The sequence below is a fragment of the Bos indicus x Bos taurus genome, chromosome 6, assembly GCF_003369695.1.
Source record: "Bos indicus x Bos taurus breed Angus x Brahman F1 hybrid chromosome 6, Bos_hybrid_MaternalHap_v2.0, whole genome shotgun sequence".
NCBI lineage: Eukaryota > Metazoa > Chordata > Mammalia > Artiodactyla > Bovidae > Bos > Bos indicus x Bos taurus.
In genome coordinates, this window is record NC_040081.1 from 22,711,956 (window position 1) to 22,733,409 (window position 21,454).

Sequence of the window (21,454 nt, forward strand, 5' to 3'; positions counted from 1 at the left end):
AAATAAAAGAATTAAATGAGTTTGAAAAGATGATGTTCTTAGAATAGTCTTATCACATCATGGGCATTCAGTACACGTTAGCTGTTGTTACTAATATTCCTTGAAAATGTATTAATAATCCTTCAGAGCTCACTGAGAAGCAGAGAGAAAGGATTTTCTCTGAAACAGATCATTAAAGGGAGTCCCGTGTGTAGAAGGAGAGGTTCAAGGAATATTTTGATATTAATTCGTTCTTTGGTGCTCAAGTTGAGTGGATGAATGGATCTTTTTTCCCCTTGAGTAATGCCCTAACAACATGAAGGGAAAGCTATGCTGTGAGCCTGGAGTGTAATGGTACACACTCCCACCATTCCCCAGGTGGTTCCAATAAATGTGCACAGTGATAGTAAGGAAGGTTAGAAACATTGGACTAGCAAATGAACTGGTATTTTTTTGACAGAGTTCTAGGCTGTGCCTTGAAAATATGGCATTCATTAATTCATCAAGGTATGTGTGCTATTTGCTGGGCAACATTCTGGGCTCTGAGGATGAATAAAACATAGCCCCTGTCCTTGAAAATCTTATAATTGGTAGACAAATATGCATACATGTGTGCTAAGTCGCTTCAGTCAGGTCCGACTCGTTGTGACCCCATGGGCTGTAGCCCTCCACACTCCTCTGTCCATGGGATTCTCCAGGCAAGGATACTGGAATGGGTTGCCATGCCCTCCTGCAGGGGATCTTTCTGACCCAGGGATTGATCCTGTGTCTCCGGCATTGGCAGGTGGGTTCTTTACCACTAGTGCCACCTAGGAAGCAGACAAATATATAAGTGATAAAATGATAGTGGCACGCAAGAAATGGCAAATGCCCCAGATATCTTCAAAGAGCTGTGGGGAACTGGATGAGGAAGAGATCTCCTCCCAGAGGAGCCAGAAAGGCTTCATGGAGGAGAGGAGGTCTTATCATTGGTGTGGAGAGCCGTGTGTGAGTTTGTCAGGCAATGAGGACAGAAAGGTGTTTCTAGGTAAAGAATCACAGTGCAAAGATATTCTGTATATGGAAAACATTGTGTCTCCATGAAAGCCATGTTGATAAGGGGGTAAATAAACAGTACTGTCAAGGTTGTGTGGCAGTTTATATGAAGGGCAGTTGCAAATAGGAACACAAGGTGATCAGAATCCTGTTTTCAGATAATGAGTTTGGTGGCTGTGTCAAGTAGGGAGAGGAAGACCAGACAGAAGGCTGTCATAAGGCAGCCGATGAAGACTGGGAGATGACAAGAGCCTGAACTCAAGGCACAGGCGATGGGATGGAGAAATGAGTGAAATATCTCAAGCAGAATTGATCGAGTTTGGTTGCTAATTGTGTTTGGAATTGACTGTGGGGAGTGAGAAATTGGAATTGATCCTGATGCTTCTGCTGTTTATAGAGACAGTGGACCAGGGTAGTGGAATAGGATATCTCAGGGGGAAACTGATGAGCTTAATACCTGTAGTGGCTTTGCCTCTGTTTGATACTCAAAAAATTCTTTGCATTTTGATTTTTTGATTTTAGTTTCGATGTGTATATATCTTATCTACCTGATTAGATTATAAATATTTATTGAAAGAATGAACACATGTAGGCGAGTGATGGATAGAAGGATGTTTGTGCTAAGGGCTACCCACACAGATTATACTCTGGAGGAAGAGGTGGGGTTGAGAACTTTCTCTAAGTGGAAGTGCTGAGGGGTGTGGGTAGTATTGCATTAGGCGATAAGGTAACAAATGGGAACAAGGTGGATCTTCAGAGTCTGGTGAGATAACTCTAGGGATGGTCAGGAGTCTGGGACTGATAGGAAAGTATCTGTGGAAGATAAAGGCATGGTGGGTGCTGTGATGATCTTTGTGGTAACATTGTAACATTTATTATCTGTCCTCTTCATATGGTGCTCAGCCCAAGCTACCTTGTTTTGCTTTGTGTATATGTGTTCCTGCTAGCCTCCCCAAGCCAATGGTTCAAACACCTTGTTGGCAGAAACCACCGTTTGGTCTACATTCTAGGCTCCATTTGCTAGGACTGTTTATTTGTAGTTAGAGTCATTAGAGTAATGGTCAGCAATCCTGTATGCAGGAAGCACAATATAAAATGTTCACTGTTTTGTTGAGTCTTGGGCTTTTTAAAAATTAGATCACCTCTATGGAGTAATAAAGCATATTGCTAAGGAATGTGGGTCCTGGGACTGGACTGGGTTTAAATCTCTTATTCTATTCTCATGACTTGGGCAACTTAAATAAATTCAAATGAACTCCACGTGCCTTGGTTTTTTCAACTGCATTAAGGAGGTAATAGTACTAGCCTCACAGGGATTTGCGAGGATAAAATGATTTAATACAGGTTAGTCAGTTAGCACGGAGAAGGCGATGGTACCCCACTCCAGTACTCTTGCCTGGAAAATCCCATGGACAGAGGAGCCTGGTGGGCTGCAGTCCATGGGATCGCTAAGAGCCGGACACGACTGAGCGACTTCACTTTCACTTTTCACTTTCATGCATTGGAGAAGGAAATGGCAACCCACTCCAGTGTTCTTGCCTGGAGAATCCCAGGGATGGGGGAGCCTGGTGGGCTGCCGTCTATGGGGTCTCACAGAGTTGGACATGACTGAAGTGACTTAGCAGCAGTCAGTTAGCATGGTACATGGCAAGCACTCGCCAACATGTACCCCAATGATAGTGTCAACAAAAAAACCCCCCAACATTTAAAAATGCTTTCTGGACATTTTAAAGAAGTGACAATTCAGAGGCAGCTTTCTAATTTTTCACACTGTCCTTTGCATGCCGTGAGTGAGGCCATGGGCAAAGCTAATGTCAGACAGTTCCAGGGGCTAACTTGTGTCTCAGCTTGTCCTACCCTGGCACCTGCACAGTTCGCACAGGCTGTTCCTCACATTCCCATTTTGTCTTCCATCTCCTCTAGGATAACTGAGGAGATATTGAGGCCCAAAGGTCATGCATATCATTGGCTAAAGACCTTAGGATGCCATCTAATCATTTCATTCTAAGTAATATTTATTAAGCATCACTAGGGTGCCTTGCCCTGGGGATGGAGATATGAAGAATGCACCCCCATCTATGTGTGTAGCATATTTTCACCTTTGAGCCCAGTAGGGTGAGTTGTGCAAGGTATGCACTCTCCCCCGCTGCCATATGCTCCCTTCCTGAGTGCTCACTACACTGGGGCTCCCTGGAGGCCCAGGCGGGGGGCTGAGCTGCTCCTCTCCCGAGGAGGTGCTGTCCACAGGCGCCTGCAAACGAGTGATTATGACCAGCTCAGTGTCAGCAACTATGGTCATCTTGAAGCTAACCACTCCCACCCATCTCGACCCCTATCTTGCACTCACCCCCCCATATCTTCTCCTTGAAAAGCCTTTAAAGAAGAAACACATTTCAGGCTTAATGTACAGTAAGATGTCGTTTGCTCCTTTGCACTAATTAATTTCCACTCTTTCCCTCTCACCCACAGTTTGGGGATATGGATTCCTCTCAGTGACAATTATTAATCTGGCATCTCTCCTCGGATTGGTTTTGACTCCATTGATAAAGAAATCTTATTTCCCTAAGATTCTGACCTATTTTGTGGGGCTGGCCATTGGGACTCTATTTTCAAATGCAATTTTCCAACTTATACCAGAGGTAAGGAGGTTGGGCTGTTTATTTCTGTGAATAATTGTTGCTTTTAAATGTTTCACCACTTTGTACATTTTAAGCCTCCATAATTCTTGCAGCACTTTATGGTCTGGTTTATAGTGTTTTGGATAAGAAAAAGCTGAATCACAGCAAATGGAAAAGCTTGTCCCAAACTCTGGGGAAGTCAGTGTCAGGGAGAAAATTCATCTTCTGGGTGGCTAGACACCAGGACGTGCTCAGACAGCCCCGGGACACCTTGGAGGGCCTTAACAACTCCATTCTGTCACACATTCAGCAAATTTGATTTTCTGTACTTATTATTTATTTATTTCTGGAGAGCACACAGTATCTAATTTACTAAACATATACAACAAAATTCCTTCATATATTTACAACTGCTGTGGAAGATCAGAGGACATATTAGAAAAAGGCTGACAAACCTTTTCATTTCTTTTTTTTTTTGACTGTGGAAAAAAAATCAATTGAGGGCCGATAAATAAATAGCAGCTTACTTTTTCCTTTAATGTTATGTGTTACCGATGCCATTGCCCAGAGTTAATCAGCACATGATATATACGTTTTACTTCAAATGTATAATGTGGTCATATAGGGAATAGAAGCAGAGGGAGGAGAATGACTAGAGGCAAAGAGATGGGAAGGAGAGAAAGACATTAATAGGAAGGAGCCACAAAGGAGACCTAGAGAAATCCATGCACACGTGGATGACATTACTCCAGCCCGTGTACATACAAAGGCGGAGCTCCAAACAGAGAGAAAGTAGTACCACCTTCAGCTCATAAGTTTTAGGAAATTATAACTGTATGAAAGTGGGGATGTAACTTCTTAAAGTCATAGTATTATATCTAGAAGGGACCTAGGAGAACATGTACTTCAAACCCTCAATTGCAAAAATTAAAATCCAAAATTGCAAAAATTAAAATCCAAGGAGATTAAATCACTTATACTCAGTAACAAAGCCAGGATTATAGTTCAGACTTTCTGAATAAAAACATTACATGTAATATTATACATGGACCATATTTAATATAACATATATATTAACTCATCTGATTTGTGGGTCAAATTAAATTAAACTGATATTGTATGTGAACTGAGGATTGTACCTTTATGATTTTGAAGTTTTCTCTTTTATTGAAAATGTAATAATACATAAAAATGTCTACTAGGAAAATAAGACACTTCTTCAGTAGCACTTAAAGATATTTTTTTTGCCTTTCTGTGTTAATTAGGGAATTATGGATGGATGTGCTCAGAGAATTATGTAAACACTAAAGAATCTATCTGTTTAATAATAACCCCAATTTGCATAATTATTCCTTTTGTGGCAAAATTACTTCCCCTTTGTTATTTTAGTTTCATACCCTCTGTGTTAGGTATATGGAGCAGGTATTTTATGTCATTTTGCACTGTATAAATAGGTCCAGAGAAGCTACTGAAATGAAGATGAGACATGAGGTCTCCCCCGCAGAGACAAATGTAGAACAAGAACCCAGGTGTCTTCTAAGTTTGTAATTCTTATCTGCTTAGAACTTCTTGGCTCTATAATTTCAAGCTCTTGCTCTTGCCCTATGTTCTTTAAATGATGCATTATTTCATTATCATTGTGTGTGTGTATGTGTGTCTGTATGTGCGTGTGTGTGTCTGTGTGTGCGTGTGTGTCTGTGTGCCTGGTATCTTAAATTTTTTCTTCTTTATTCTGGAGCTCAGTTCTTAATTTATCTCTGTAGGACTTACTAGGATCCTCTACATTCAAGAAGATCTCTTGTGAAAACAGTAATCCAAGTGAGCTGCCATATTTGCTTTAAAAATTTGACTCTGGATATGAGGGGAAAATATATTACTTTTAGGAAAAGAGGGTAATCAATGTCTCATTTGTCTTTATGACCTATATCTACTGTTATCTTATAAATAGAGGAATCAGTACTGCTTTTTTACTATGAAAAGTTTACTTTTTTAGGCCAATATTGCTGAAGATTTTATAGCTAGGAAACTATAAGTTACTCTGGGGGCTTTATTTAATAGAGCTTTCTCTGGTTATAAGACTTCGATGCCATCTCTTATAGTTTGATTATTCAAATTTCAGATTTTTGGCAGGTAAATTTTCCAGTATTACTTGGATGTGAAGGATGGACTTAGAACTGTGGTGAAAATTATATACTGAATTAAATTAAATTATTTGATCTTAACCGTAAGCCTTTTTTTCTGCCTTAGGCATTTGGATTCAATCCTAAAGTTAACAACTATGTTGAGAAGGCAGTTGCTGTGTTTGGCGGATTTTACATCCTTTTCTTTTTTGAAAGAACACTAAAGATGTTATTGAAGACGTATGGTCAGGTAAATGGACTTTATTTTAAATGTTTGATGTTTTACCCTCTAAAGTTACTTTATATAGGCATGTAAAGGCAGGAATTTTATTCTTACAGTTATGTGAACAGTTCAGTTATTAGACTTGTGAATATGAGCAGAAAGAAAAGAATCAATATATTGATAAGTATAAGAGGAACAGTTGATTCTTATTGTAGAATTTGGAGTAAATACTAACAATTTAATGTCCAATAACAGATGCACATAATTTGTTTCCTCTCATATTCATTAACATCAGAAGGTATATGTACTCTAAAACATGAAAAAAAAAACAACCCACAACAGAATCTAATAAATGAGGATACATTTAAAGGGAGAGAATTTTTTTTAATCTAAAAAGATTATACTACATTTTTCTCTTATAGATAAAAACCATTAAATTCTCTTGCCTGCATGAGCAATCTTTGTTTCTTCTTGTAACATTTTCCTCTCTTGTTTTTCCCTGTAGAATGATCACACCCACTTTGGAAATAATGACTTTGGTCCTCCTCAAGAAAAAACTCATCAACCTAAAGCATTACCTGCCATCAATGGTGTGACATGTTATGCAAATCCAGCTGTCACAGAGCCTAATGGACACATCCCTTTTGATAATGTCAGTGTGGTATCTCTCCAGGTATTGTCATTCTCTCTACCGCATCGCTTACCCTCTGTGAAGCCTGCGGTGCATGCAGCTACATTAGTATTTTGCCCATTTAAATGTGTCAGGCTTTTTCCTGTAGGTGTGGGAAAAGTAGAATGCAAGTCTGTTACTTTTCCCACTTTCCCTCCATGTATTTACTACAAACACATGAATTAAGCATGAAATTGTGAGTTTCTGGGTCAGAGGCTTTACTATTCTCTGTGAACTCCGGGAGTTGGTGATGGACAGGGAGGCCTGGCGTGCTGCGATTCATGGGGTCGCAAAGAGTCGGACACGACTGAGCGACTGAACTGAACTGAACTGAAGACTGTTTAACTATGTAAGAACTACTTAGATTTACACAGTAATGTGTAGCAAAATTAATTCAGAGCATTTCTCTTATTTTGCAATTCTTTCAAGATCCCAAACCAAAGAATACTTTTGAGTGATTTTGAAATTGAAAGGAGACTTGTAAGCTAAGAAAATTGTGTTTAGGGACTTCCTTTGTGGTCCAGTGGTTAACTCTGCCCTTCCAATGCAGGGGACACGGGTTCAATCCCTGGTCAGAGATCTCAGGTCTCACATGCCACACGGTGTGGCCATAAAATTAAAAAAAAAATTTAAATTGTGTTTGTTAATTATTTATATTTCAATTTTCTAAATAATGTTAATAAGTTTCATTTCTTGAGCAAGAATTATATGCCGAGTAATAGGCCAGGTAGAGCTAGTAGTAAAGATTTCTCCTGCCAGTGCAGGAGACACAAGAGATGTAGGTTCAATCCCTGGGTTGGGAAGATCCCCTGGAGTAGGAAATGGTAGCCCTTTCCAGTATTCTTGGCTGGAAAATCGCATGGATGGAATCTTGGTAGGCTACAGTCCATACGGTCTCAAAGAGTCATGCTTTACCGAGGACACACACATACACAGTACACCAGGCACTTACTTTATCTCATTCATTTTCCTTAATAACTATTAAAAGTAGAATTCTTTTCTATGTGTTAGGACTGCATGTTATAACTATTAGAACTAAAAGGAGAGTTTATTTTCTCTGTGTTAGAACTATTTGGACGTCATACCCAAATGATGTGTGCAAAAAGGAGAATTTATTGGGAAGATAGTGGGCTGTCTAAAGGGACAGCCAAGCCACAGCCCCGGAACCATTAGAATCATTAGGACTCCCTCCTTCTCCTCTCTCTTTAGAGTCATTCTTCTCTTTCATGGTGGACCGGCTCCTTCATAAATTGGAAACATAGCCACTAGCAACTCCCGAGATTTATGTTTTATAATTTCAGCTACTAGATGGAATTGACCTGCCTCTTTCAGTCCTAAATACGCAATTTCTGGCAGGTGTCTCCTTGGTCCATCTTGAATTAATGTTCACTTTTAGACTCATCTCAGTGCTTAGAGGATTGGGCCCTTTGTATGACCCCAAGGGAGTATGGATGCAGCAGATGAGAGGTTATTATAAAAGGAGACTGGGATGCTAGTGTCATCGGTGTCCATTTCATTTGACAAATTAAGAAAGTAGAGCATTAGGTGCTAAATAACCTCTCCAGGGTCTCTCAGTTCATAAATGGCAGATCCATAAGCTACAAAGTTAAATACAATATTAAAAAAGACAATTAAAAATAAAATCAAAAGGAAGTCAGCTGAGAAAAATAAGCAGGAAAAAAGATATTTGGAAGAGGTTTTATTAGTGCAGATGACCTTAATTTCCTTCTGGAAAGAGAGCATGATTGGCCTTATACTTCTTCCCACCTGATTAAGGAAAATCTCAAGTGTATTTCAAGAGGCAGTTTTGTGTGAACACTAAGCTAAGAGAGGAAATTATTTCATGCAACTTAATGAATGATGCTTTCAGGCAAGACTTTGCAAAGAATATGTAAATGTTCAAATAGATAATTTCCTATAATAATTTCAGCTAACATTTATTAAATATTCAAGGACTACTCCTAGAACATTAGATAAATGATCTTATTTGATCCTCATAACAGCCCAGGAGACAAGCACTCTTATAATTAGGAGACTGTGGCTTAGAGATGTTAAATAAACCCAAGGACACAAAGCTCCTAATGATGAAGCTTCTATCAGAACTGAGGCCATCTGATGCTGAAGCTTGCACTCTTATATGCCTTGCTGGATTACCTTCATCTTGTCACTGCTCTACTAGAATCAAGATGGTAACATTAACTCTTAATAAATATTAATTTTTGTAGGGGGAACAAGGTAATTTGGCCCAAGGTCACTGCTTTCTGAGGGCAAATAAAATTGAACTGTTCAAAAGTTTTACTTTAGTTTTAAAGTCCCAGGGCTCCTAATTTATAACTCATAATAGTCAGAAGACACGTTTGGGGTCAGTACAAGCGTTCTGACAGATGTGGTCCTAGACATGATCCTGTTTTACATAACTTAGAAATACCAATCAAAAGTCCATACTTTCTCTACTTCTGGTGCTAGTGCTAATATATAGGCTTTCATTCACTTATCTAATAAATACTGATTGAGTACCTGCTCACTATCCTAGGCACTGGGGATTTAGAAGCAGACAAATTCTTGTGAAACTTACATTCAGCAGAAACAGACAATATAGAAAAGAATAAACAAGAAAATATCAGGAGGACTTCTGTGGTGGTGCAGTGGTTAAGAATCCGCCTGCCAGTGCAGGAGACATACATTTGATCCCTGGTAGAGAAGATCCCACATGCTGGGGAGCAACTAAGCCCCTGAGCCACAACTACCCAGCCCATGCTCTAAAAGCTCACGAGCCTCAACTACTGAAGCTCACACCCTTAGAGCCAATGCTCTGCAACAGGAGACGCCACCTCAGTGAAAAGCCCGAGCACAGCAACCAAGAGTAGCCGCTGCTTGCTGCAACTAGAGAAAGCCCAAGCACAGCAACAAAAATCCAGCACTGCCATAAATAAATAAAAGAAAATATCAGGAAGCATGAACTATTTTGATAAAAATAAAATAGTTTTCATCAAATTTTCATAGATTTGATGAAAATCGTGGGTGATGTGGGGGTGGCACGTGGAGGCTTCTTTGATCACGAATAGTCCCTTAAGAGGTCAGCAGAGAATTGGATAATGAGAAAGAAGAAACAGCCATGCAAATATTTGGGAAAAGAATGTTCCAAAAGCTTTGATAAGAACCAAATTGGTCCCATACAAGGGAGCTGGAAGCTGAATGGCACTGAGTTTCCCAACATCAATTCTGGAGACCAGTGGCACAGTTCTTTGAATATTCTGAACAGAAACATCTGTGGAATTGTCAACCTGGGTAAGCTACCAGTCTCATGAGAGAACAGAATAAATTTGGGTGTCTGGAAATCTACTTCTAGAAATGAAAAGCACACATCAAGCAGAGAAGGAACATGCCAGGATGACTGCCATGAACCAGGCCTTGAGATGAGCCACATAAAATGTCCTGATGCTCATTTCCCCTGGGGACTATCTTCTGGCCGTTTTGGTTGTAGGTATAAACTCTAGTGGAGAGAGATGCAAACAAATTGAGCTGCATACGGTTATTTTCAATTTTCTCTTCACATTGCATTAAAAAAAATGGAAAGAAGCGAAATTTAAAAATGCTATCAAGGACCAGATATTGCTTTCAGAGACAATGGATAAAGATATATGAGTCAATACTTGTTTTAATAATAAAGTTAGGCTATTTTCTAATCTTTTATATGATAAGAATATATTTAATGTAGGTGACCCCACTTCAATGATTGAACATGGAGTGTAAAATTCATCGTTCATTTTGATGTCCAAGTATTGTCCCAATAATTTTGTTGATGATTCCTGCTTTTACTATTTTGATAGAGTGAAGTTTTTCCAAATTGAAGATAATAAGCACGAGTTAAGAAAAGTAGTTTAATTTGACATTATCATCCAAAGAACACAAATTACGTAACAATCTGGATTATAACGACATGATTCATGTTTTTTATGGAATATAGGAAGAGCAAACGAAATGTTATAGAATAATTAAAATGCATGACTTAGGGATTTCTTTATCAATACTCACTGGACAATTTTGATTAATCACAGAGTATTCAGAAATACTATCATGTTTAAGTTTGGTTGCCTTTGGTATTTTTTCTATCTTCACTCATGAAAACTATAGCTTTACATGTATTAAAAAAATTTTTGTTGCCATGGAGACTATTTATCACAGTTGGAGTGTAGAAGATATTTAACAGTTTGTTAGCTTGATAATAACTTTTAAATATTTAGACAAATGGTGTGAAACTTCCTTGGTACCCTTGCTTCAGTCTCAGTAAATGTTAGCACTGCAGCATGTGTGGGGTGTGTGTGCGCTGCTGTGGGTGTGTAGGAGCATTTGTGTTCTGGGGGAATTATAGAGACATAATAAGGAGGCAGTTATGAGGGAAGAAGTGGAGCACAGGATGCCATTTCTCACTGTTCAGTTACTGTCCCTAAGTACCATTTCCCATCTCACTCTCTGACACTTGCTCTGTTCCTCTCTCTGACTACTGCACAGACGTGGGGAGAAGTCACTGCTGTATCTTTGCAGCCAGGTGGGTCTTTTCCCCCTGAATCTACAGCTTTGGAAGGACTGTGTTTACCAGATTCCTCAAGCATGTCAGGTACTTTGGGGAGTGTTAGCTCTTCCAGCCACTAGGGGGCCCACCTAGTTCATTCCTACAGTAGTCTGTAATCACTCTTGTAAGTGAAACCTCCTGTGCTTTCATTTAAGAAGAGACGCTATTAAATAGGAGGTGCTATTAAATATAAATGCTAGAAGCCATTTATTCTTCCTACAGAAGAAAAATTAATGTCAGCCATTAAAAAAAGTTGACTATTGTGAATTTTATGTTGAAAATTGAAGTGCAATGAAGTAGACTTTAGCTGCAAAGTGTGGTGATGTTAGGGACTTTGTCAGTGAGGGATAGGACGTGATACTCTACAAATACAACATTTTTGAGGTGCTTGGGTCTCCATGAAAATCCAACAGATTTTAAATATAGTTCATTCATTCAAGTGTTTATTAATATATACTTGGCCTTATTCCGAGTACTGAGATACATCAATGGGACAGAATAGACAAACTTTCTGCCCTTCCATAACATAACTGAAATATTCTGTAGTATACAGAAATATTTTACACAAAAGTGGAAAGCATCCTTTTTTAAGTACAAAAATCAGAAGCTCTGTATGTATGTGTGGGGCTTGCTTATTGCTCTTTTTCTTCGAGTGTGAGGGGTGTTTCTCTGTTCTTACCTGGAGGTGGAAGGATGGTGTCTATTCCTGGCTGACCAGGAATATTGGGAAGGAGGGTGGGTGACGAAAGGGGGCTGGGACACTGTGAGTATCTGAACTGAAACCCTTGATTCAGTCCCATACTTCACTCCAGCCTTCAGTTTGCTTTGTGTCCTAGAACTGAGGGCTTTTCTGGTTCAGTTTTCCCAGAGGGTAAATCTCTAGTCTTCATTTGAAGTGGTTTCATTGCTGAATTGACTTGGGAGCAGTCATCTGATGTTTTAATTGCTCCCTAAATAAACAACAACAAATTCCTTTTTTTTAAATTAATTTTTATTGGAGTATAGTTGCTTTACAATGTTGTGTTTATGCTGTGCAGCAAAGTGAATCTATACATTTACTTATATACCCTGTTTTTTTTTTTTTTTGATTTCCCTCCCGTTTAGGTCACTACAGAGCTTTGAGTAGAGTTCCTTGTGCTATAAAGTCAGTTCTTATTAGTTATCTATTTTATGCATAGTAGCAATGGTGTCTATATGTCAATCCCAGTCTCCCAATGCACCCCATCTTTCCCCCTGGTTTTCAGTTCCATCCTTCCTCTGCCGCCTTCAGAGGTGCTTGCTTGGTGCTTCTGTTCCCCAATGCTTCTGAGGTTTGGGGCCCTGCCTCACTTTATTTCTTTCAACTTTTTTCCTCTGTAGAGTCAGAACTTGTCCTCCTCTTTTCATCCTCCAAAATATATATCTCTGTGCTCTCATCTTCCATTCTTTTATTCCTTGTGACTTTATGTCTTTTTTTAGTCATTAATTTTAGGAAATTTTAAGAGGGACTAGAGAAAATATGTGTGTCTAGTCTGCCATACTGCACCAAAGACCTGTTTATTATATTATATATTTTTGAGCATCATAAGATTTGAAAACAGAAATCAGTTATTTTCTTTTATGGGGTTATACTGGCAGTTAGTTAAAATTGAAAATGATACATAAATTATGTAAGAAGTGGTTCTTGTTGGTCTTGATTGACAGATTCTTATAAAAGAGTTGGTTGAATTAGAGGCAAACGATGTCCTTACACCACCGTGAGGAGGAATTCTGAGCACACCTTGGTTGTTCGTGGCTTTAGTTTCCTCACTGGATCCATCTCCATGCTTCCTTGCTCCTTACAGACTTTTATCAGGCGCTAGACGGTGTCTTTGCAAAGTCATGAAAATTTGTACCTGAATCCACTCTGAATGTAGCCCATGCTTGACTAATACTAACTTGCTTTCGTTCATCTTTAGGGAATGCTCATTTTCAGGAATAACTGTTGCAAAAAGTTTTCATTACTTCACAGAATTCTCAACCCAACCTTTTCTTCCTTTAATGATCAGACTGTGAAGATTATTTGGGAACTCTGTGAACTTTGCTGTCTCACTTCATCTGTTACTTCCCGGCTCTGTGTCCTCACATATCCTTATACGCGCTCCATCTTCCTTTTTGTGTCAGAACTTGTATCCTTTCTCTTTTTTAAGGCTGTGTGCATGCTAAGTTTCTCAGTCATGTCTGACTCTTTGCGACTCCATGGACTGTAGCCCGCCAGGCTCTTCTGTCCATGGAATTCTCCAGGCAAGAATACTGCAGTGAGTTGCCATTCCCTTCTCCAAGGGATCTTCCCAACCCAGGGATTGAACTCGCATCTCCTGCTTGGCAGGTGGATTCTTTACTGCTGAGCTACCTGGGAAGCCCCCTCAAGTATTTGTGTACAATTTAAAAATTTACTCCATAATCTCTGAAATTTCTCTCTGGAATGATACAAGTGATTTTTCTAGGCAGCAGACTATATTCTTCACATTCATTCATATCCTTTCTGAAGCATTTCTGTAGTTCAGCATGCATTTGAATACCCTTTATTGGCTAAATGTTAGGAATATAAAGGCAGATTTTTCACAGGAACTTATTAATATTTCCTTCCTCTTGGAATTACTCATTAAATGGTTTCTGTGACATGATACTTTTCTCCTTGTCCCATAGCTACTACTTTCTTGATGTTTTCTCAGAATCTCCTTTTCTCTGCAGGACAACTTGGGGCAGGAAGCAAGGGCTTTGTAGTTACACTAGGCCAGTCTTGTGTGATTTGGGGAAAGTTAGTTAACATCTCTGAGTCTGTGTTAACTCATCTGTAAAATGAGGAGCAAAATTCTTCATACGTTTATTTGAAAATTATTTATTATGGGCCAACTATGTAACAATGTGTCTGATGTTACACACACGCAATCAGTATATATTTCCCTCTCTCTTTCATTCACCACGTTTTTTTTATTTTCTTTCCTTACTTTTTTTTTTTTTTTTCTTTCCTTACTTTTTAATCATAATGATCTTATTAAATCTTTTCACTTAAATTTACATTCCTTTGGGATTAACTTTTGAATCTGTGTGCATAATTATTAATATTTACAGATCATTGTTTAGAAGAGGGCTTCTTATACTAAGCTATGAAGGCTTTTGAATCTGTCTGTAGTTTTTTTAGTGGGGTAGAGAAGGTAAAAACATAAAACTCCATGCTTTGTCATCTTGATTATTTACTGCTGAAAAAATTTGAGTGACTTTCCTGGAAATTAAAGTTTGACTTTTAAAACTTGAAGGCTTTTTGGTAAGAATGACAGCTTTCTGAATATATGCTGTTGACTCCTGTCTAATAGACTAAGAGAACTTGAAACATTCAAGTTTATTTATTCATTCGCTGGAATAAAACTTTAAAGTCCAACATAACGTGCCACTTGAATCATATTATCGGTTTTTGCACTGTATATTCTTTCAGAGTTGTTCAGCTACACACTCATTTGTCCAGTTGTATCTGTCATACTCTGACACATTCAGTTCATTTGAAAGGACATTAAAATGACACCTTAATTATGTAGGGAAGACACTTGGTTGTCATGTTATGGAAATAGTTGGGGTGCATAAAATCTTTAAAGATTGAATTGAGTTGAAGTTAAGTGCCGTTAACTTTTTAAATCTGATACAGACATTTTATACAGATAAATTCTAAAGATGAAAAATTTAGTGATATAAAATGTAAAGATAGTCATTCAAAAGATGAGATAGAGTGCCAGTGAATAAAGTCACAAGACTAGAGGTAGTACATAGAATCTGGAGAAGGCAGTGGCACCCCACTCCAGTACTCTTGCCTGGAAAATCCCATGGATGGAGGAGCCTGGTAGGCTGCAGTCCATGGGGTTGCTGAGGGTTGGATAAAACTGAGCGACTTCACTTCCACTTTTCACTTTCATGCATTGGAGAAGGAAATGGCAACCCATTCCAGTGTTCTTGCCAGGAGAATCCCAGGGACGGGGAAGCCTGTTGGGCTACCATCTATGGGGTCGCACAGAGTCGGACGCGACTGAAGTGACTTAGCACATAGAATCTAAGCTAAATCAGAACTAAAATGGAGAGGTTTGAAATGTCAACTGAAGCGACTTTCCAGAAAGGCAAACTATCCATGAAGGACCATTCTTGCTCTTCAGATAAAACAGTGTCTCAGATACATAAATTTGGCAGAAGCATTTTAGTTGATAGCCAGTGTGGGAAGGGCCTTAGGGTTATCTGTTGTTCCTTAAATTAGCCAGTCATTTGGCCAGCTAAGACATCCCTGTTTTTACACAGGGAGAGATAGCATCACCATTGACACAGACAATTCATAAAGAAAGAGCTGGTACTACCAACTCCGAGGCCAGCTGGGAAAATCAAATAATAATGTATATGAAAGTGTCTTGAAATGTACCCAGAGTGAAAGTATTAGTCGCTCAGTTGTATCTGACTCTTTGCGACCCCATGAACTATAGCCTGCCTGGCTCCTCTGTCCCTGGGATTCTCCAGGCAGGAATACTGAAGTGGGTGCTAGTCCCTTCTCCATGGAATCTTCCTGACCCAGGGATAGAACCTGGATCTCCCACATTGCAGGCAGATTCTTTACTATCTGAGCCACCAGGGAAGCCCCAATGTACCCAAATCCACACTGTGTAATCTGTTTGAAGGACAAGCAGTTGCTTAAGGGTCTCAGTCAGGGACTGCTATTATAGTCAAGTGAAAAGGGAATGTTTTAGTTAATCACCTGATAAACATTTATATATTAATGGTTAATATTTTTGTAGAGTTTTTAATTTTAATCCATTTGTATGCCCTTTCAGGTCCATGCAGACATAATTAAAATGCTTTGATTTCTGGGTATAACTTACAGACTTTTAGGCTTTCTTTTGCCTCTGTAAATAGACACACACAATTTAATTTCTGTTGAATAATTCATATTATAAAATAATAAAATTTTTTTAATCTAAAAAAAGAAAAGAAAGAAAAGACATTAAAAAATAAGACATTCTCAGAGAAGACTTCTCAACTGCCCTAGAAATTGCCAGAGAAATCCTGACTAATTTCTATCCCATATACTTTCTGCCAAAGAATCTTTAAAAATTCACTGAAATGAGTGAGTACTCCTCATAGTGGACAGAAATCTTTTGTGAGTTATCAGGATAAGATGCCAAAAATTGCTTGGTTTCCAGTTCGATTTATAAAGTGCAAAGCAAAAGGGAAAACAGAAGATCTGTTTGATGTTGGTGGGAAAGAAGGAAAGACGTTTGATAAGAGTTCTGGTTAGCGTTGGTCTGTCTTCGCAAGAGTTGGTCCCCTGGGGTTGAAAGATCAAAAGTGAGTGCATAAGCCTATGCTTCAGGAAAAAATTATAGTGTGATTAACAGAAATGAAACAGTCAGAAAGAATGTTGGAGGAAGGAGGGGAGGAGGAAAGATGATTCAATTTTCTCTAAATGAAAACATTTTTATTGAGGCAAAACATAAATATATATATATATATATATATATATATATATATATGGAAAAGTGTACAGCAAACAAAATAATTTACTATATACTATGGATGCCTTAAGGTACTAGGGCTTGTCTCATAGAACTTCTGTGAGAAAGGTTGGAGTACATAGCTGGACTTGTAAGAAATAGGTCATCGGGTATGTCCATGTGCGATTTTACGAGTAACAACAAATCACTCTCCAAAGTGTTATACTTATTTACGCTCTCATCAGCAGCAGAGGAGAGTTCACATTTTCTCCACAATTGGAGAATTGCTTTCTTTAGTGATTGTTGGACATTTCAGACTTTAAAAAAATACCTATTGCTTATTTAATGACTTTGTAACGGTGTCTTTCTGTGATTAGCCCTTGTTTATTTCTGATCACTAGTAAAGTTGAACATCTCTTTATATGCTTATTTGTCATAAGTTTCCTTTTGTGTTTCTTGTTCATCTGTCTCACACATTTTTAGTTGAGTTGCTTATCATCTTTTGCAGAAAGATTATTCTTAGACTTGTAAAAATGGCAAGGAATGCTTTATTTAAGATTATAGAGGTAGGGGTCAATGCTATTGCTATAGAGTAGAGAGGTGGGGCTCAACTTGGAATATAACAGAGACAGCTGAGGATTTATGTCTAACAAGCAGAGTGAGGCAGTCAGTGTATAGAGAATTACTAAGTGAAGACATTAAGAGGGATCCTTTTTTCTTTTTTTTGGCTGCACTGAGCTGCAGGAAGAACTTCCCTGACCAGGGATGGAACCCATGTGCCCTATAGTAGAAGCACAGAGTTTTAACCATTGGACCACTGGAGAGTTCCAGGAAGGATCCTTGTTAAACCAATTTGACAGAATCTTGCTAAAGGCACACCACGATGATCAGATATCAAGAATACAGGGATTCTTACTAAACTGACTTAGCATGATCCCTGCTACAACTGGACTCTGTACACAGGGGCAAAGAAGCCCGAGAGTGAGGTCTAGTTGAGAACTGGGCTCAGAGGATCCTGGCTAAAGTTTACTCAAGGATAGTCTGTCATTTGGAGGAGTTTTGTATATATTCTGGATGCTAATCTTCATTGATTAAATGAATTACAAATATATTCTCAAAGTCTGTGACTTCTCTTTTCATGTCATTTAAATTGAATTTTTTCAAGTTTTAACTTTAAAGTAGTAAAATATATCAATACTTTCATTCAAGATTTTTACTTTCTGTATTTTGTTTAAAATAGGTTCCCTTTGCCAAAGTAAAGAAGATATTCTTCTGTATTTTTTTTCCAAAAAGGTTAAAGTTTAATATTCCACGTGGAATTTGTTTCTGTGTATAAGGACCCAGTTTTTTTCTTTCTGTATAGATAAGCAGTTAATCTTGCTTCTGTTATTGAATAGTGCATCTTATTGCTGCCATATGTCAAGTTTCTATATATCAATGTGCTTATATTCTAGACTTTGAATTGTCTTTCATTTGTCTATTAACAAATTTCAACCTTATTATCTCAGTGCATTAATTATTATAATTTTAGCGAACATTGAGTGTCCTAAGACAAGGCTCTTTACCTTGTTGTTTTCAGTGAAAATTATTTTTGTTCTTTCATATCAATATCATTGTGGGGATTTTTATTGACATTGCATTGGACTTAGAGATCAGTTGAGGGACAGCTAACATTTTTGTGAGATTTCAGATTTTCATTGTAATTTTCTGTAGAAATGTCTTTAAAATGTTCTGTTAGATTTATTCTTAATTACTTTGTAGCTCTGTAAGCATTATAAATGGTATTGCTTCCTACTCTATTTTCTAATTATTATGTAGAAGTAAATTGAATTCAGTATATTGATTTTAATCCTGCAGTATTGCTGAAGGCTTCTATAATTCTTTGTGTTTTATTTGTTTGCTCTTTTGGATTTCCTATGTAGGTGTCAGTGAGTAAATTAGCAAGTTTTTTCCTTTATAATTGTTACAACCCTTTTTCTTGTTACATTGGCAAGGATTCACAGAGTAGAAGTAGTGATAGCTGGTGTTTTGTCTTGTTTCTGACTCTGATGGGCATACTTTTAAGTTTGGAAGGTGGCTGGCTCTGGTTTTTTTCTTTTAATAGATACCATTAATTAGATCAAGAAAGTTCTTTCATATTCAGAATTTACTAAGTATTTTTCTCAATGTTGAATTTTATTGGGATTTTTTTCTTTTTCTGTACTATAAACAAGTATGGATAATCTATACTTAGTTAATTTTTTTTTCTTCTAAAATTGAGGAGTCTTAAAGTGGAAAGACTAAATGAATAGATAAAATTTTCTGGCAAAAATTTTGTCATTTATGAACTCTAGAGTATTATTCACTAGGTATCACTGATTAGTACTAACATGAAAATTAGAGCAACTTTGCTTTGTCAAAAGAACTTGAGCCAAAATAATGCCATGTGCAGCAGCATGGATGAACCTAGAGATTATCATACTAAGTGAAGTAAGTCACACAGAGAAAGACAAATAGCATTTGATATCACTTATATGTGAAATCTAAAAAAATGATGTAAATGAACTTATTTACAAAACAGAAATAGAGACGTAGAAAACAAATTTATGGTTGCCAAAGGAGAGGGATAAATTGGGAGTTTGGGGTTAACAGGTATACACTACTATATATAAAATAGATAAACAGCAAGGACCTACTGTATAGCATGGAGGACCATATTCAATATCTTATAATAACCTATAGTGGAAAAGATTCTGAAAAGAATATCTATATCTATCTCTCTATATATAATATATAGCTGAATTACTTTGCTATATACCTAAAATGAACACATCACTGTAAATCAACTATATTTCCGTAAAAACTTTTTTAAAAAAAGAACTTGAGCCAGATAGATCTGAGTTGAAATTTTGACTCACAACTAGTCGGGTTACTGTACTTTCCTAAAACTGATTTTCTTTTCATCTTTAAACTGGCCAACGTCTCTCCCAATAAGGATTATTATGAGAATTAAATCAAATATTTAAAAAGTAATGAATAAACGTAGCTGTGAAGTAACATTTTATTACTACTGCTACCATACTACCAAACATTACCATCTTGCTGAGAAGGTGTGGGGATGAAGTGAGAGCAACAGCAGCCAACTTTGTGTGTGGCCTCAGAGCCACAAAGTTCTCTTTTTCAATCACAGAATAATTGGGTAACTTGCGATTTCGAGTAGGAGAGTTGGTATAATGTTGTGGGCTCTCGTTGGGTTTATAAGCACAAATCAACTGAAAGGAGGAAAGCATTTTATGCCGTGGGTTTTCTGTGAAGTTATGGTGGGGTGCATTTTGAAGATTCAGAATTGATGGATTGCTTTAGTATAGGAACAATTTATAGTCGAGTTATGTTTATGAAGTTATCCAGAATAGTTGAGAGCAAGGTTTTCATGGATGTTTGCAGAAAACAAAACCAAATAGCAAGTTTGAATAAAGGATATGAAGACAGTTGGACTCCGAGGTTATTTGTTTCCCCTTTTCTAAAGAGACCAAACTTCTCAGTGTCCAGGTACATTAGAAGAGACTTTGGTGCACAAAGTCCCACTTAGTAGGCAATTCTGTCCTCAGCGACACTGGAGAGGAATATAGAAGGAAACAGCCAGGGGCTGGGGTGAGATGGAGTGGTGCTAGGTTTCCAGGTGTAAATAGAAGACATCTCATAGGTCTTCAGGGTATCGTACTCTCCTTGATAATGTCTTTGTTTGCATTGCCCTAGCACAGAGTAATGATTGAGAATACTTGATAAAGAAAATAAATGCCCAGGGGTGAAAGTAGAGAGTGCTGTAGTAGGTACCTTAACAGTGATTATGTTTAATCCCTACAATGAAAAGTGAAAGTGAAAGAAATCCCTACAATAGTCCTGTGAAATAGGGGTTAAGTCTGTTCACAGATTTAATTAAGACTCAGTTAAATAACTTACACAGAGAATAAATGGCAAAGTTATGATGAGATCCCCTCCTGGGGTCTTGATTTGTAACCTCCTGTTCCTCTGTATACATGCATGACCTGACCTTCCTAATGGGAACATTGCTCTAGTCCTGATTTCTAACAGTGAACTTACAAGTGAACTTCTGCAGTACAACTTGAGGATTGCCGGCAGAGTGAAACTTCATTAATTTCTATTTTACTTATATATCATAATTAATAACTTATAATCTGTTGTATTTTCCTTTTAGACTGGGTTGTAGGGTATTTGAAGGTGAAAGTGAAAGTCGCTCAGTTGTGTCCGACTTTTTGCGACCCCATGGACTGACTATACAGTCCATGGAATTCTCCAGGCCAGAATACTGGAGTGGGTAGTCATTCCCTTCTCCACAGAGTACTTTGGGTATCCTCTATCAAAATAGCTTTTGAAATAATTTGTTAGGAAGATGCACCTAAAGTTTTCAAGTTCTCTAAAGAAACACCAAGTTGTTATTATGGAATTGAGATGCCAGATTAATCTTACCCAACAACATGGTGTGTTTTCTGAAGGCCTTCTGCCACACCTCATGCTGGCTGTGGATTTTGTTTGTTAGTGTGAATTATTGGAAGCGATAGAAGTGTACTTATCTAAACATGTTCTATACTAAATTGCTTTCACTAATTAAGCAGGACTTATCCTTATTTAGAAGAATTAGTGAGGTTTTACTCAATTAGGCTTGATGTCAAGTTAATTTTTCCCCCATTAGGATAATGAAGAATTGCTGTGTTGCTTTGTCGTGCACGCTGATTGATTAAAAAAATTGAGAATG

General features: G+C 37.8%; 1 protein-coding gene across 4 annotated transcripts in view; it reads left to right on the top strand.

Annotated features, from left to right (window-relative positions):
* SLC39A8 (solute carrier family 39 member 8) overlaps nucleotides 1-21,454 on the top strand; it is an 83,715-nt gene that overhangs the window by 34,724 nt on the left and 27,537 nt on the right. For all 4 annotated transcript variants that reach the window (XM_027543967.1, XM_027543966.1, XM_027543965.1 and 1 more), the window contains 3 exons: nucleotides 3,484-3,653; nucleotides 5,880-6,002; nucleotides 6,481-6,648. In XM_027543967.1, coding sequence (XP_027399768.1) covers nucleotides 3,484-3,653; nucleotides 5,880-6,002; nucleotides 6,481-6,648 — 461 coding nt within the window. The remainder of the gene's footprint in view (nucleotides 1-3,483; nucleotides 3,654-5,879; nucleotides 6,003-6,480; nucleotides 6,649-21,454) is intronic.